At 47.5% G+C, this 15,582-nt stretch overlaps 1 protein-coding gene across 1 annotated transcript in view; it reads right to left on the bottom strand.

Moving 5' to 3' along the window:
- Nucleotides 1-15,582, bottom strand: part of LOC115319155 (G2/mitotic-specific cyclin-B) — a 33,771-nt gene that overhangs the window by 13,073 nt on the left and 5,116 nt on the right. Inside the window, exons 3-6 of the mRNA XM_029978993.3 lie at nt 14,242-14,349; nt 11,831-12,004; nt 10,050-10,211; nt 1,988-2,224 (exon numbers count right to left, since the gene is read on the bottom strand). Of these exons, the coding sequence (XP_029834853.1) occupies nt 1,988-2,224; nt 10,050-10,211; nt 11,831-12,004; nt 14,242-14,349 (681 nt within the window). The remainder of the gene's footprint in view (nt 1-1,987; nt 2,225-10,049; nt 10,212-11,830; nt 12,005-14,241; nt 14,350-15,582) is intronic.

The raw sequence follows: 15,582 nt of genomic DNA, 5'->3' as shown, positions 1-15,582 counted from the left end.
AGGCAGGAAGAATTAGTCCTTACAACTTTTTATCACAATCGACTGCTGAGGGACTGCAAATGACCATTCTCTCAACAAGTCACCTTTCGGAGTATCAGTTGACGAAATGCAATTTCAAGTTTGTGTTAACTGCAAAGTTTAATCAGGGTGTTCTCGAAAAATTTTTCAGAGTGATACGCCAAGCAGGTGGACCAAACAAACATCCCCGCATGCCTACGTTTTTGCAACTGTATAACATGCTTTATATTTACAGTCTTGTGAAGCCGCCCAAGTACGGAAACTGTAAAGTTCATGCCAGTGAAGAGCTGCATCTCCTAAGCTTGTCTGATTTAACCACAACATTCAAGGAAGATGTTCTGTGCGAGTCGCGACTAGGAGAGCTCGAAAGGAAACTTGACGGTTGAAGATGACGTTTAATGTGAGGATCTATTTGATTTGCCCCTGCATCAGCCATTGAATGCACAATTTATTATGTAGCAGGCTTTCTGTGCAAGAAACTGCTAAAAAACACAAGCTGCTCAGCATGCAAGACTGGACAAACAGCCACAACTAGTGCTGCATCACTCGTACGACATAACCATTGAGCATGTCCTGGACAATTTCCACTTATTTCCTTGCCAGGAACACAAAGTGGAGGTCATGGTGCACGTTTTACACTACTATGTTGGGATGCGAAGCGTCAGTACTGCAAACAGCTCAACATTCACCAGGCAAACAAAACTCAGTCTGCGCAAGCACTCGGAGGTAGTTCAGTAGACCGCTTCTCCTGGAACAATCCATAAAGTTTGAAGAGCAGGAAAGGTTTAATATGGCAGACATTTCAGAAAAAGAAAAAACGAAAGCTTACGAAACGACTGCCTTATTAGATATCTTCAGCTCTTGAAACTTCTTTTATCATTATGTACATTTACTCGCAAGTATTTTTTTTTAACAGAATCAGCGTTACTTTACCTGGAAGTGCACGAGTAGTGCAGTGTTGCCTTTTGTTTGTCAAATGCTGCTCTTTCCTAAAATGAAAGGCTTCTCTAACTTCTCTAATAAACAAAATTTATAAATCAAAGCATATCTCTGCCACGTTTCGTTTATCTGCCAGAACTAAAGTTCAACGAGTCCTCACTGTCGGTAGGCCAGCTGCATCAAAGAATTTTAGTTGATCGTTTTGGCAAAATGTTGCAATAAAAAAAAAAAAAAAGTTGCATGCTGCCAGAAGGCACTTTATGTATTAGTTGCAAGTGAGGCTCATGAACATAGACACCTTTTAAAACTTATACCAAAAACGTGCCGTTTTTATTTTAAAATAGACTTGTTTGTACAAACGAGAGAACTGTTTTGCCGGCGGTGCCCAATTGGAGCGTACTTAATACGCAAATAGCGTACCGTCACCACGGCGTCCTGTTTTTCGCAATCGACTATGAGCCGCTTGCATGCCGACAGAGCGCTCGAGTGTTCTTTGCTTCAGAAAGGAAGGAAGCACGCGCCATACGCACAAACGCTGGAAATGACGCCAGCAAAAACCCCTTTTTGGAATGGTTAATAGCCTTATATAATATCAGAAATATCCACTGCCGCTTAAAAGTACTTTTCCCTACACTTTAGTTTGTGTAAAGCTTCGCTGCAGTTGCTGAACGCTTCACTCCGTGCGTAGCAGGTGGTCTCACCGCCTCGCGTAGACCTTGATGTGTGTGGCGCCATCTGGTGGCGCGTATGAGAACCGGGGACGAAAGTTTGACGCCTTCGAAGGACGTCACACCCCCTGACCTTTCTTACACAGTGGTTAAGACTAAATCATAGTCGCCCATTGATACTTAGCCATGCACCAAACACTCTGTAGAGTGCGCATTATCGATGTCCCCGAGGCTTCTGCACCGCATTGTCGCATCAATATCCGGACTGGGATCTCGCCCATCAACCCGAACATAGATTGCCAAGAAAAATGGCAGCTTTAAAGAAACATTCGACGTTTCCCTGGGGCAGGTTAGGAACCGACCTGTCCGGCCTTGGAGATCCTGCGCAGGAAGTGTAGGGGGATGGGGCGGCCCAGGCTCCAGTCCAGCCTATTGAGGATGGCCTTCTCCATGCGCAGCACCTCCCCCTTGGAGTAGGCCCCGTCCGTGACGTAGACAAAGTCGTCCACCACGGGGGCGTACATCTCCTCGTACTTGGCGGACAGGAACATGGAGGCCGCTCCCACCAGCTGCAGCTTGGAACGGGGCACACACTCCGCCTGCACTCCAGGACGGGTGGCACTCTCAGCGTGCGAGCCAATCTTTGCTACCACTCTACTTTTCATGCGTTTTCCCCCCATTAGCATCACCTTCTGTTGCTCTGTCCCGACTTCTGTCCCAGAAACATCTCTGACCATTTGTTTACGTCGCGCTATGTTACAGGGGCATGTGCCTGCTTAATGCACGAGACGTCCCTGCCTTGTTCAAAGCTGCAGTCCACCACAGACCGATGTATCGAGGGTAAGTTATAAGCCGAAAGCACAGCTTGCAAACAGTTCTAAAAATCCCCCAGCTCCAACACTTTTCTGCGTTGGAGCTGGGGGATCCTCTCCTGGGCAGGAATTCTGAAGAAATTTTAGAGTTCCTACAGGGAGGAATTTTTAAGGGGACAACAGGTTTTTCCATTGACGTGGAGGACCTTTTCTATTCGGTCCCTCATGAACATCTTTCTGAGGCTGTCAGACCTTGTATTGAGAAAAAATGGAGAGGTTCCATTTTGCAATGCGGGCGGTCTCTCAGTCAAAGGTTTTTTGGAGCTGCTGAACCACTACCTTAACTCCACTGTTGTTTCCTTCGAGGCAGAGCTGTTTGTGCAGAAACGTGGTATCTGTATCGGTTCCGCTGTGGTCCTGTGTGACATTTTTTCTCGCAAATTGCAACGAGCGTATATTTGAAAAAATGCAACAGAAGGAACAAGTAAAAGTTGTTCGCTGCATAGATGATTATTTGGTGTGCGTGTCCCGCCCTGTAATTGGGGATGATCGAGAGATTGCGGGTTTTCTTAAACTGTTCCCAAGCTGTGCTTTCGGCTTAAAATTCAGCCGACCGCAGACATGGGCCTGTGGTCGGCTGCACTTTTAGGATCTTGGGTTGCATTTGGGCGTGGAGTGTGCCTGCTGGGTGAATGAGCCCCGTTAAAAACGGAATGGTGCCGTTCAGCTCGGTGCACTCCAAGTTGGTGAAGCGGGGCGTTTAGGGTGTCTAGCAAATTATTATCTCGAATTTCCCCGACTTTTCCAGGTATTCCCTGACAATTTCAGATGAAATTCCGTGACCACTGCAGAGGCAGATAAATATACAAGACCATTACAACACAGTGCATTGAGCATTGGACACTGTGAGGATCATTTAGCATAAGCTCAATCCAACTTGCACATTTCAAAATATTTGGGTTCGTCCAGTCCGGATTAAACGAGCACTTTCTTGCCACTTCCGTAAGGGAACATGATGAAGACACGACACGCAACCACACACGTCAATAACCGAATGGCAGCATGACCGCCAGATTCACACTTTCGGATACTTTTTCAGCTTGGGTTTAGGTTGGATTGGGGTTTGTGGCTTTCCAATTTGTTACTACATCTGGTAGCTCTAACTGGATCTAGCCTAGTGTCAAGCCCTCAATCCAATCCAAGGCTTGAAATGGATTTATCGGCTGTTCCCTTTGCATCGTGTAGCAGACTACATCGGGTAAGCAGAGCCTGCGCTCCGCTCTAAGCAGAATCTATTGCCTATTTTTCTGCCCTCAAGTCCTCAAGTCTTAGCTCAGGGAACTCAATGGCATTTCCGGCTCCCTGACTGGGCTCATCTTTTTGACGATATCCCCGATTTTTCGCGGCAATTAAAATTTCCCTGACAATTCCCGGTTCTCCCTGGGCATTGCTTCATCTTGCCTAAGGGCTGAGGTAAGGAAATCTTGCCCGCACCGGATGAAAAACAGCTTTCATCCTCAGCTCAGCAGAGGAAGCACGTTCTTCGAGATGGTTCCGAGACCTTAGCAGAAAAGACGAAAAACTACAACAGTGCAGTGTGCGAAAGGACTCCCAGGAGGATCGGTAGGCCTGTTGTCTCGCCTCACATTCACAAGATGTCCCACAACCTGAAGAAGATGGCCCATCGCTTTGACATACCAGTCGTTTTTTCTGCACCGAACAAACTGTCTTCACTGTGTAAAAGGACAAGCAGATTGGGAGAGGAATCGGTTGTGCCGCAAGAGTCCCGCAGAAAACGACACATCACTAAGCTCCGCAAGTGTGCCACTAGCGTCACGTACAAAATTCCCCCGCGGTAAGGTGTGCGTTGGCCAGCCGGGGAGGTGCATCAATGATGGGGTCGGAGAGCATGCGTCGGCCATCAGGCAGTCCCCCCGTCTGGCCACCTAGCGGTCCACTGCGACCATTGCGAATGCGGGCCCAACTCTGGAAAGTGCAGCCCCATCTTTGGCGACACCTGCGTCATGGGCCATTGCAAAACAAAAACTGCCAGAGAAATTCACGAAGCCTTCCGGATTAGGTCGCACCAGGACAATTCTTGCGTAAGCGCACCCTCTTTGTCCTTGCCTGATAAAGAATTATACTTCTTGAAGAACCAATGATGCTGGCACTTGAGGGGGGTGTGGTTTTAGACCGTCTCTTTGTGCTCTGCCAAGTGTGCCTGCTTTTATATTATTAAAATTGTGTCGTAGAAATAAACCACTCAGTTCAAAGTTACGCCGTGTCCTATCCAGTTCTCTCTTCGTCCTTGTTTTGGCATTGCACCAGAATGCCCATCGTGAGGTGCAATGAGCGAGAGATATGCAACCACTTTTTACAATCAGCCGTGCCCTTTCCTCACCGAGTTTAAAATGGCTGTCTCGTGAGGAAACTCAATTCTACAATATGAAGCCATACATAGAAATTAAGTTAAATATATGAGCCTCGCAATGATGCAAAAGTTCAAGCAGAGACTCCAATTCAGTTTGTCAAGCACTAATTATTTCGTAACAATTTGCCTACACCAGGTACTGTATCCCGAGCAAGCAGGCACAAAAAATTTGGAGAATCGTGCAAAACTGGAAGACGAGTGCTCCTTAGGTCAACATATATGAGAAGATACACCCTACGCATATTTTGCCAGTATTACAAAACTGAGGGGTGGACGCTTATCGTAGGATGGGCGGACGCTCTGTATGGTACATCAGACCTAGATTTCGAAAAATGAAGAATATATAAAATGTTCCCCATTTTGACGACAAAAAGCTCCGCAAAAACTAGAGTTCTAGCCTAAAAAGGTTTTGAGCTACAAAAACTCGGGTCAACCCCCGTGACAGAAATGCCACGAGCCGAGCAGATGCCCATTGGGGTGAACCGCAAGACGAGAAGAAAAAAATGTCGCAGGATTCGCGCGCTCATGAGCACCCGTTGGGCCCGTAGGAGCCACGGCCGTCAATGACCGGTCGTCAGTTTCACACTCAGTTTATGTCACGTTCATCTGGGGCGTGCGCGGCACCGAGAAAATGCTGCCCTCAAGGCCATGCCACTGTAGGTGCACCACATGACGCGCTACCAGGCGAACGCAAAGCATCCCGCCGTGCGACGCGCTCGGTGCGGTCACTGCAAGGGCCAGACATGAACGGGTGGACGGTTAAGTGATTCGCAAGAGTGGGGCGGCGGCTCGCGCCATCTAGTGAGCAATGAAAGTAACATAAAGTAAGAACAAAAACACATGGACCATGAAACAAAGCGTTTATACATACGGGTGGTTTCATTTGGATTCAGGCAACGAGGTGCAGTCGTATCTTTTATTTTGCTTCAAAATTTTGTATTTTACCCACCATCGGCATTTGCTCTTTTTTAGCATACTTAGAGGCTTAAAACTCAAAACCAGTGCATATACCTCCAACGGAATGTATGCTGGGTAAAAGAAGGGTGTGAAAAGAATGCAACGTGAGAAAAAGAAAAAAAAAAATTAAAAACATTTTTTTTATTATACAGCATGCTGAAATTGAGCAAAAAGTGAAAACCCTCTCCGTTTCATAATTTATTTCTCAATACTCGTACATGATAGAAATGCAAACTTCGCTTAATTTGGAAGGCAATGAAAGGTGCTACACGTGGTATTATTTTAAAAGCGATACTAAACATAGTCGACTCCAAACGAAATCCGCAATTTAGGTCACAGTCGTTCGCGGAGGCATGTTTGAGGATTTTTACAAAGATTGGAGCGACAAATAATAAATAGTAGTTATAATGTCGTCTTAGCTACTTGCAAATATAGCACACTACAAAAATGTAGACACTCTCTTTTGAATACTTAGAGATTGAGAGCGATTAAAAAAAAAAAGGATTGTTCTTCTTGGAACATGTGCCACGTAATATAAAAATTTGAAGCAAAATAAAAAAAGATGACCGCATTTCGTTGCCTGAATCCAAATGAAACCGCCAGTATGCAATTTCATTGTCGGATTGGTGAGAAGCGATAGGTCCACGTCCGGTGTGAAAATCAACAGAGGCGGCGGCACGCGGGGGTTAAAATATAAACAATAAATGTATGTGCGATAAAAAGCAACACACTGCGAGAACACGACAAAACCATCAGGACGAAATGCGAGCACGGGTTACTCCAACAACACACTTGCTGCTCGCGACACAAACTGCAGCCGGGAAACAAGTTCGTCGGTGCAAAGAAGACGAAAGTTCCGAAAAAAGGAAGTCCACTGCGGGACCCAAAGTCCAGGGAAAAGTTCGAGCAAAGTCCAAAGACTCACCGACGTCTTGGGTCGGAAGAAAGACAAAGGCTTCATGCGCCCGGCGTGGTAGGCTGGTTGCTCGGCGGCCGACACAACGCAGCACCGCACACACACACACACTTCTCGAAAATGGAAAAACCGATGTCTGTCATCACTGCTGGAATCTTAGCCAGAGCAGAGGGCTTGAGGGAAAGAAGATAGCAGCAAATACCGTGGAAGCAAATACTGGCAACTCCCGCGGAAAACGGGCGAAAAGTGATTGCAGCGCCCCTGGCGAGCTCGGAGTCTCCGCTGGCAGACAAATTCGCCAAAATGCATTGGTTTTGCCTATCTCCGTGCGAGGTGAGCAACGAAAAAAACTTGTCACGGACATTCGCTGCTTTGAAAGTTAAAAAATGGGTGCCAGCTTATGAGTGAAGGACATTCTTTTCGCGTGGGAAAGATGTTACAGCTTTCTGGGTGCAATCTCGGAGTTCTCCCGAAGAAAACATTCTGTCACAACTTATGTAAACCAAGCAAAACACGAATGCATGCCTTCACACTGTTTCGTGAAAGAGGGAAGTGTACAAACATTTCAGAACATAGCTTCGTTTCAACTTTATTGTTCTTACCAGTCAATTCGTTTTGTTGTTGCAATTCCCATTTCTCATGAATGTCTTGCTTACAACCGTTTCGTCGAACAGGCGAGCTGGCTAATCCCGTTAAGATCATCTCCGGATGAAGAAGCAGAAGTCAATTTCAAACCACGTAAGTTACGGCGATGTTAATATGCTCCGAAAGAAGGCGTTGTGCATATGCAAATCTGACGCGATTATAGATTAACAAAAGCGGAGTTACGAAAAAAGCTGACTTCTCGCGCTTGCAAAGAAAGAAGGGGAGAGCGTCGTAGCCCCGCGAAAAAAGGTGATTTCAGTCACGTTATTTAAAGTGCACAAATTCAGATTGTTAGCGCGGGGACGACCAACATCTTCTGCTTCGCTGCTTCTTTACTTCTACGATAAAGGCCGACTTTCGTTGAACCGTCTCCACTCTTTCCATTTTTGAGTCTTCTTTCTTTCATATTTTTGAGGCGCCGCCACTCTGCCGCGTTATTTCTTCCTCCTGCCTATATGTTGCTGTGTATATTTTTTGTTTGCTTTTTGCTTTTTTTTTTTTTTGCCCGACGTGTAAACCATCACGTATCCGTGCTTTGTTTGGCTTAGCTTTTACTCCCTTTCCTTCGCTTCGGCGCTTACTGCCCCCGGTTCGTCTGCTAAGCTAGGCCCGGGCATTTTAAGGGCCGTCTACAACTTTGCTGTTGCTCTTGTTTTCTTCCACTGTCGTCTGCCATAACCTCCTATTTTCGCCTTCGATTGAGTTTCTAATCTAAAATCGTTATATGCGCTTTTTGATGTTTTTTTTAATATATTAAGAAGTGTAAACTGGTTATCCATTTTTATTCGAATTTTATTTGTGTACTCCGGCCGGCACGTCTGCTACGGGTCATCGTTTGTTGATCAACCGGCCTCATTTGAGCATACACCAGAGCATACTTAGAGATGGCAGGCATGCCATGTGCTGCCTACCATTGCAAGAACAAGTTTGTGCGATGTGGTGGAAAATCTTTCTTCTGCTTCCTACGTCAACCTACGGACACCTACGTCAACAAGTACTTGAATGTACTTTTAAACTGCTTCGTCAAGCGAGCGAACGAACAACCTGCCAAAGTCACTGGAAAAAGAAATTCGAAAGCAAAAAAAGGTGACTCACTGCTAGCACATATTGAAGATTGCTGCATGCGACCAAAACATTTCTGCGACTTTTTTACCGGGCAGTGTGAGCTGCACTACGTTATTTATTTCCCGTGTTTTGTTTTTAGTTCGTACCTACGCCGCGAAATCAAATAAACAAACGTAAAACAAGCAGCTGAAAAAAGGAACGCTTTCTTCTTTATTCATTAGTTTCGTGTGTTGCTTCCGCTTTGTTTGTTGTGAACTCAACACCGGTGGCGACCACCAGCTATTCATTTGCTGCTTGCCATTTTTCTTTCTTTTTTTTCTATAAGCGCCGCAACGATCGTCGTCGTTGAAATAGTTTTTTGCTAGCTTCTTTGTTTTATTCGCCGTAGGTCGCTTCTCTTTCCCGTTTCTTTTTATTTTCGTCGGAAATGGCAACACCATCTTTTCTGCAAAGTTCGGTAAGTGGTTGCACGGTCATTTTTATCCTTACTTTTTGTTTTGTTTTTATACTCCAGCAGCTCGTGCGCTTGCTCTGGTAATATTAACACGTCGTTTTTGCATGTTTTAATGATTACAACGTAGTTCGAGTAGCTAAACGCCTTTTTTCCGCTTCCCAGATGCGTTTCAACCGCATGTGATCCCCTGAGAGGCGTTTGAGACCGCCAAATAACTGCTCTATCTTTTGTTTATGCGCGCGTTGTTATTCGATTGTCGTTGCAGTTGCGATCAGTGGATTCCGCTTTGCAAGCGGACTGACCGCAATAAATTGTTTCTGCTGTTAGGATGACGAAACGGGGGCTCGTAAAGCCCGAGGAAGTCGCGGAGCCTAGACTTTTCCATTGCGTCGACTGCTTCCGTAGACTCCGAGTCCGCTAGAGGCGCCACTGTCACGTTCGCCGCTGCTCCTATGGGTTTTCGGAGGAGTTTCCAGTATTGGCGAAGCTATATTGTATTTGATAGCAGTGCCGACATCGCGTTCTCTCGGGCCGCCATGTTTTGCGAGACGAGGAAGGAAGGCCGACGACGATGCGAGAGAGAGAGAGAGGTGCCGAAGGAAGCGGAGAGCGTTCACTCAAGGACCCAGTGCAAGGACCTGCATGGTCTCCTTCAGGGGCAAATCCAGAACTCCGTTTTGGGAGGGGGGGGTGGGGGGCGAAAAATTTGTGGGGATACTTTTCTCCCATTCTTTCTTGTGAGCAGGCGGGTCCACCCATGTCAAATTGCCCTCCTAGAAGGGGGGGGGGGGGCCCACCCCCGTCGCCCCCCCCCCCCCCTTGGATTTGCCCCTGGCCTCCTTCCAACGGTGCTGCACGCCGCATAAAGTTCCAAGCGAACACAGTGCGGCCGCACTGATTCAACCAGGCGAATGTGACGCGTGTGCCGGTGCAGCACAGTACGCCCCGGACGAACGCGACATTAAAAAGAGACATCGCGAGACACAAAAAAGAAACCCAGAAAATCAAAACTTCACTCGTCAAGCTATCGACACGATGGCAAAGCGAGTGTTCCGAAACGGGCCTCCACGCCCACCAATGGTGTCCGAAGGACGCTCTTAGGGCAGGTGCCAAGACTACTGAACTATGGGGAGGGAAAGGGCACCTGAAGGAAGCGGTCGATGACGGACACAGTGAGGAAGAGCGTCTCGGGCAGCAGCTGGAACCTCTTGTGCACCTGCATGAGCCAGTTGACCAGGATGGCCCGCATGTCGCCCGTGATGTGGGGGCTGTGTCTCAGGTACTGGTCCTTCACCGGGAACGCCTCCTGCGAGATCCAGGCACAGCTCTACTCACTGCATCCTCAAAGCCCCCCCAACGTCCTAAAGTGTCCATCCCGGCAGACATCCATCCTGCCCCAAGGCCGCTTCCAGATTTAGTCGGATCAACGGAGGCACAGTGGCTATTCTCACATAATCAAGTAGCGACTAGTGCCACCTTGGGCAACTTCACTCCATGCAGTCAATCAAAAATATTCCTCGCGCAATTCTCGATCGCTTGTCCGAGCTTACAAATGTTTTATGGCATCCCTCGCAATTTCCGCTCCCAAAGGGTCGCTCCCAAAGTAATGCCTCCTATTCTATTGTTAGCCCGAAAGGGCACGAGCGGATGTTGCTAGTATCGCGGTAGAATTGAAATCTTCTCAACAATATTCGGTCAATTTTCTTTGCCACGCAACAGAAGGCACTGCGGGGACACAGACCAAATGGCGCAGCCATTTACGTGCATGTGAAGCAAATTTGTGCAATTGAGCTCCTGTGCGCAGAAAGTAGTGCACCCATTAAAATGTGTCTAAAGTTCACGAAACATTTAGGCAAATCCAATGGCAATGGGAGGCAAATTTTAGGACCGATTCTAACGACGTTAAGGCCACGTTAAGGACGGCCATGCACAGCTATTGCACAGCAAAATGATTCTCAACCAGCTCATCTGATTACGGCCACACTAAACCAGAGAAGGAGACATTGCACGTCTGACTAAAAGGCCCCAATTTCCAGGGTCTGTGAGCACACGAGGCCCCGTGGGTGATTTCATCTTAAATCGCGAGAGAAAAACTGATGGGTTCTCAAATAATTCGAAAAATAGAAAAAGCATTAACTGTCCCATGGAGCGAACTAATGTTATCAGCCTCTACAACCGCGCCAAACAGCCCCAAACCTCCCCTGTCCGATGGAGCGTGTGGTCTGTAGCAGCGAATTGATGGATAGACTCCCATCGGCTGGCGAGAGCACCATACTTCCCCACTGCCATGGCGCAGTCGCCCGGCCATCACTAAGAGGGGGAGAATGGCCCGACTCTGGAGAGGTGCTGGCCACAGAGTACGCCCTGGCAGCACCCCCACAGGTTGCCCAACCGGGCTCGGCGCGGCATGCAGCTTGCAAGAATATCCTATGTGGTATACAAATGCTTTCACATTCCAAAACGTTAGCAGTCTCGAGCGTCTTCATATTTTTATTTTATTTTATCAAAAATGGGCTTACATTGAATAGAGCTAGCTTTCGATGTACAAGGTTTACTTCGCGAGCGCGAAGAGGCTAAGAGCCTACCAAAGGTCACGTTGCGTGCATGCTTCTGCTTCTCACTCTAGTGGAACTACGGCATACAAAACAGTCGAGAAATGCGATCAAAGCAGGTGCTGTCTGCACAACCGACAAGGTTTGTTTCCCATCATAGTTTGTATCTGGCTGACATTCAGCTAAGGTTTGTGTTTGGAAATCAAATTACAATAGCCACCATTCTTTCGAAGAAGGCCCGGTTCATTCGAACCCCGGATAATCCGGCCCTGCCACTACAACGTGGTTCGCCTTAAAAACCCGGGGCTAGCGACGGTACCAGACCGGCCAAACGACACAGGACCGAGGCCAGCCAGGCGGTAAGGGAGCCCACCTCGAGCGAGACGAGGTAGTCGAAGATGTCCTTGGCGTACTGGGCACACAGCTGGGGCTCGTCCCGGTCGCCAGAGTCAATGTCCGGCACGCCGTCGGGTAGCAGCAGCTGGCTCGAGAAGGAGGGCTTTTCAGGGGGCTCCACGCAGAGCCCGGCCACGTCCAGGGACGCCACCTGCAACCACCCGTCCGTTCAATGGTCAGGGGTGGAACAGCTGCGCCATTTTGCGCCAGACGCATATGTCTGCGCCATCCTGCGCCATGTTGCAGAAACTGCGCCACAGCCAATACCTCGCGCCATTATGCGCCAGATCGCAAAACGTGCGCCAAGAAACTTTTTATTTTGTCTTGGTTTCGGTTTTATTGACTCGATTGGCAACAATGAGCGTGTTCAGCCTGGTCGGCCTTGCAATCCTTTGTTCTGTTTATTCTCCCTGTGTATCCCGAGTCGGAAGCGCGCGAAAAAACTCGGATTCTAAGCGCCACACCACCTGCGACTGGATTGTTATTCTTCAACCATAATTAACGGTTAAGCAAGTCGGCTGAGGTGAGGTCGAGTCGTTAAGCGTCAGATTGCCTGAGGCTCTGCGGCCCGGGATCCGGACGTCAGCCAGTTGAAAACAAATGAGCAAGATATTCCTTTTAGTGCTTCGTCGTTAGAAGTTGGAACTGCATTCTCGCAAGATAAATCGTGATTTGATTGAACTGAAACGCGGTCCGATCCGAAACCTTGCCGGCCAGCAGCTCTTTTGCGAGTGATAGATCTGCTCGGCGTACTTTAACCTTGCTCCTGCTTATCGCTTCAAATACGATAACTTCGTTAATCGTAGTCTGCTGCTTCGTAATCGAGTTGCACAATAGGATAAACGCGAAATTTGTTGCCCTGTTCCTCTGTGCAACTGCACGTCCATTGCTTGCGCACGTCACGGGGTTCGGACATATAATTACTATGTCGAGCATGTGTGGGTTGTGCGATAAGCAGTGCTGGTTTGCATTTTGAGCAGCTGAAAGCCACTCGGAAAATATCAAGGACGCTATCTTGAGAAACAGGGTACTGGCTTTTTGATTCTCATTAAGGCTCACAAAGTTTCAAGTTTTCGCATCTGTTACACTGTTATCCCATCTACCTAGGTTCCTAACCATTCGTGTGCATCTGTTCTGCTAAGTACGATTGAAATCGCTCCCGTGCTTGCCTAAGACGCAAGCTGAAGTGCAATGAAAACTGATCTGAGCTGCTCCTAGCCTGCTCCAGAACGTAGTTTTAGCTGCTCCCAACCTGCTCCAAAACAGCTGTTTCAGCTGCTCCCGTGGCTGCTCCCAGGTACATTTCATGAGTTCCACCCCTGATGGTACAAAATCAAAACGGACTGTACGTGGCTAGCACGCGACGTCACCGCCAATCCTCGCCGAGGAAAACAAATTCGACAGCGCGCAACGCGCCCCTCGGAAGGCGCGCCTCGGCCTCGAGCCTGCCGCAATGGCCACCGACGAGAGGTTGACAGAGCCACTTATAATGCGCCGAAGACGTTAAACGATCGATCGACAACGGTGCATCCGAGGCTGTATATCAACACAACTAGTGCGTGCACTACTTGTAAAGGCGTGCACGCGGGCAGAGTAATGTGTTTGGGCAATAGAGCTTCTCAAGTGGTCGGAAGAACCTTAATACGACGATGCCTCGTTTATATGGACAACTCCGTTCCTCGTAAAACTCGTCCGTAATAATAAAATAAAATGTGCCCAATTTCCTAGTTCGTCCCCGCAAATGGTGTCCACATAGTGCGGTATTCATGTTAACGGGGACCATAGTAACGGGACGCATCATTAGAGTAAAATCAGTGCCGTCAAAGCTCGCACGGGCAGTTGCGCGCCAACCTGAAACCGAGAAACAAAACGTGCGGGACATCCCGCATTTTAAGCTACTTGCTCCACCTTCGAGCGTGTCAGTAATGCCACGCCACCGGAAAGCACGAAAACATTTGCGTGTTACTTTTGCCATCACATTTTCTCCGAAGTTTCTTTATAGGCAATCTGATTTTAGATACAAAATAGCGGGCCAGGAAGAGCAAAGCTCAGCGATTAAGAAAACAGTTTGCATCTAGCTTAAGGAAGTGGCGGAGTACACCCTGAATCTAAAAAATAGCCATCTTAAGTCCTTGCACCCCTTGAAAGTTTGTAATAAATATCAATTCAGCCGCAACCGAGTGTTTTTGCATTGTACTTCCGTTTTTCTCCAGTCCTGGGGCTTCGTCTCGTTTCCCATCTTTTGAGACATGGGAGTGTGCCTCCACGAAGCAAATGCCATTTGGGGATTGTGATGGGTAGCCTGCAAATTTGCGCTTTCGAGAAAAGCTTCGAGCTTGTTTCACGGCCCACCAGATACCAAAAACTGAGGAATTTTGATCCACTTACAGGGTCTGCCGCTGGCACTTCCTTGGATGTGGCATGGTTTGCACTGACCGCCGCACGAGCCCGAAGTGTTGGCTTCTTGGGTTCCAGACACTTTGCTGCCGTTGACGACTGCGAAAAAGACGGCAGGGTTCAACATTTATTTTCGTAGCTGCAATCCCACGTGAAGAATATGCTGCTTTCCCACCGCAAAACTATACATCGCTCAATGCCTCCAAACGTAGTAATGGGGTTCAGATGACAAAGTTTCGGAACCTATAATCATTGAATGAAAAACTCAAGCAACGTTTTGGAAATTTCCCATCAAGAAATGGGGCCAGCTTCCAATGGAAGATGCCATTGTCTTCATTGGTAGTTCCTCAATCTTCCAATAAACATTCGTAACGTTCGATTTGAACATTGGCACGTTCGAAAACTGTTCAATTTAGAATTTGTTTCCCGTTGTACACATTGCTAACACTGTAAAGCAAGATGCAGTAAGCCAGGCTGTAAATAACAGAGAATGACACGTGGCACCCTTTTGGGCTCTACGAAAGGAGGTTGTAACGATTTAGAGATTAAGAAGTTGAGCGTACAGGACCAAATGCACCTCAAAAGAATTCACGAAACGCTGCAAACCGATCGCACGTTTTCTCCGTGGCACAACAATAGGAACTCTTTCCTAAACTTGCAGTTGGTGACAGGTTAAAGAGCCAACCCCAGCATGAATACTTTTATTGTTGCAAACAACCGAAATTGATTCTCAGGAATCGCCCAAAATATTTTAAGCTTAGACACTACATAGCTGAAGAGAAAACTTTTTTTCTCAAAAAGCTAGATTTGAAAACTTTGCACATATCTGCAACTAGAACCCGGCATATCAGACACTCTTTTAAAGTGTTCATAAAAAAAAGTATTGATGCTGGGGCTGGAAGTGGCCCTTTAACTCTTCTCATAGCACGCCCATAGGCAATCCTGCGATCGATGGTTTCCGCCCAAGTTGGGGCTGGGCACGCACAAACACATCCCGTGGATAGCCAAACTAGTCTTGGTTTGGCTTCGTGCTTTCTCCCAACCTGGTCAGAAAATCCCTGTCAAGTGATTGTTAAAAATTGCATCCTGCTGACATTGAGGATGATTACAAGGGTAGGCTTAGTTGCCCCATACGATTGGCCTCGAGACCGACCTAGAGGTAGTGCGACTGTTGCATTATCATCATCATGATCAATGCTGGAACAGAAGCATGGCCGCCCCCATGTTTGGAGTTTGGAGTCTGAACAATTTTACTATGTTGCGATGAGGAGAGAGTACCTCTTCTAGTTACGATCCTGAAAGTGTTTGTCGACAGGACAACTGAGACAAGTG

Source organism: Ixodes scapularis, unplaced genomic scaffold (genome assembly GCF_016920785.2).
Source record: "Ixodes scapularis isolate PalLabHiFi unplaced genomic scaffold, ASM1692078v2 PGA_scaffold8__174_contigs__length_109621045, whole genome shotgun sequence".
NCBI lineage: Eukaryota > Metazoa > Arthropoda > Arachnida > Ixodida > Ixodidae > Ixodes > Ixodes scapularis.
Note: the sequence above shows the minus strand (reverse complement) of the source record. Positions and strands in the feature narration are given on the sequence as shown.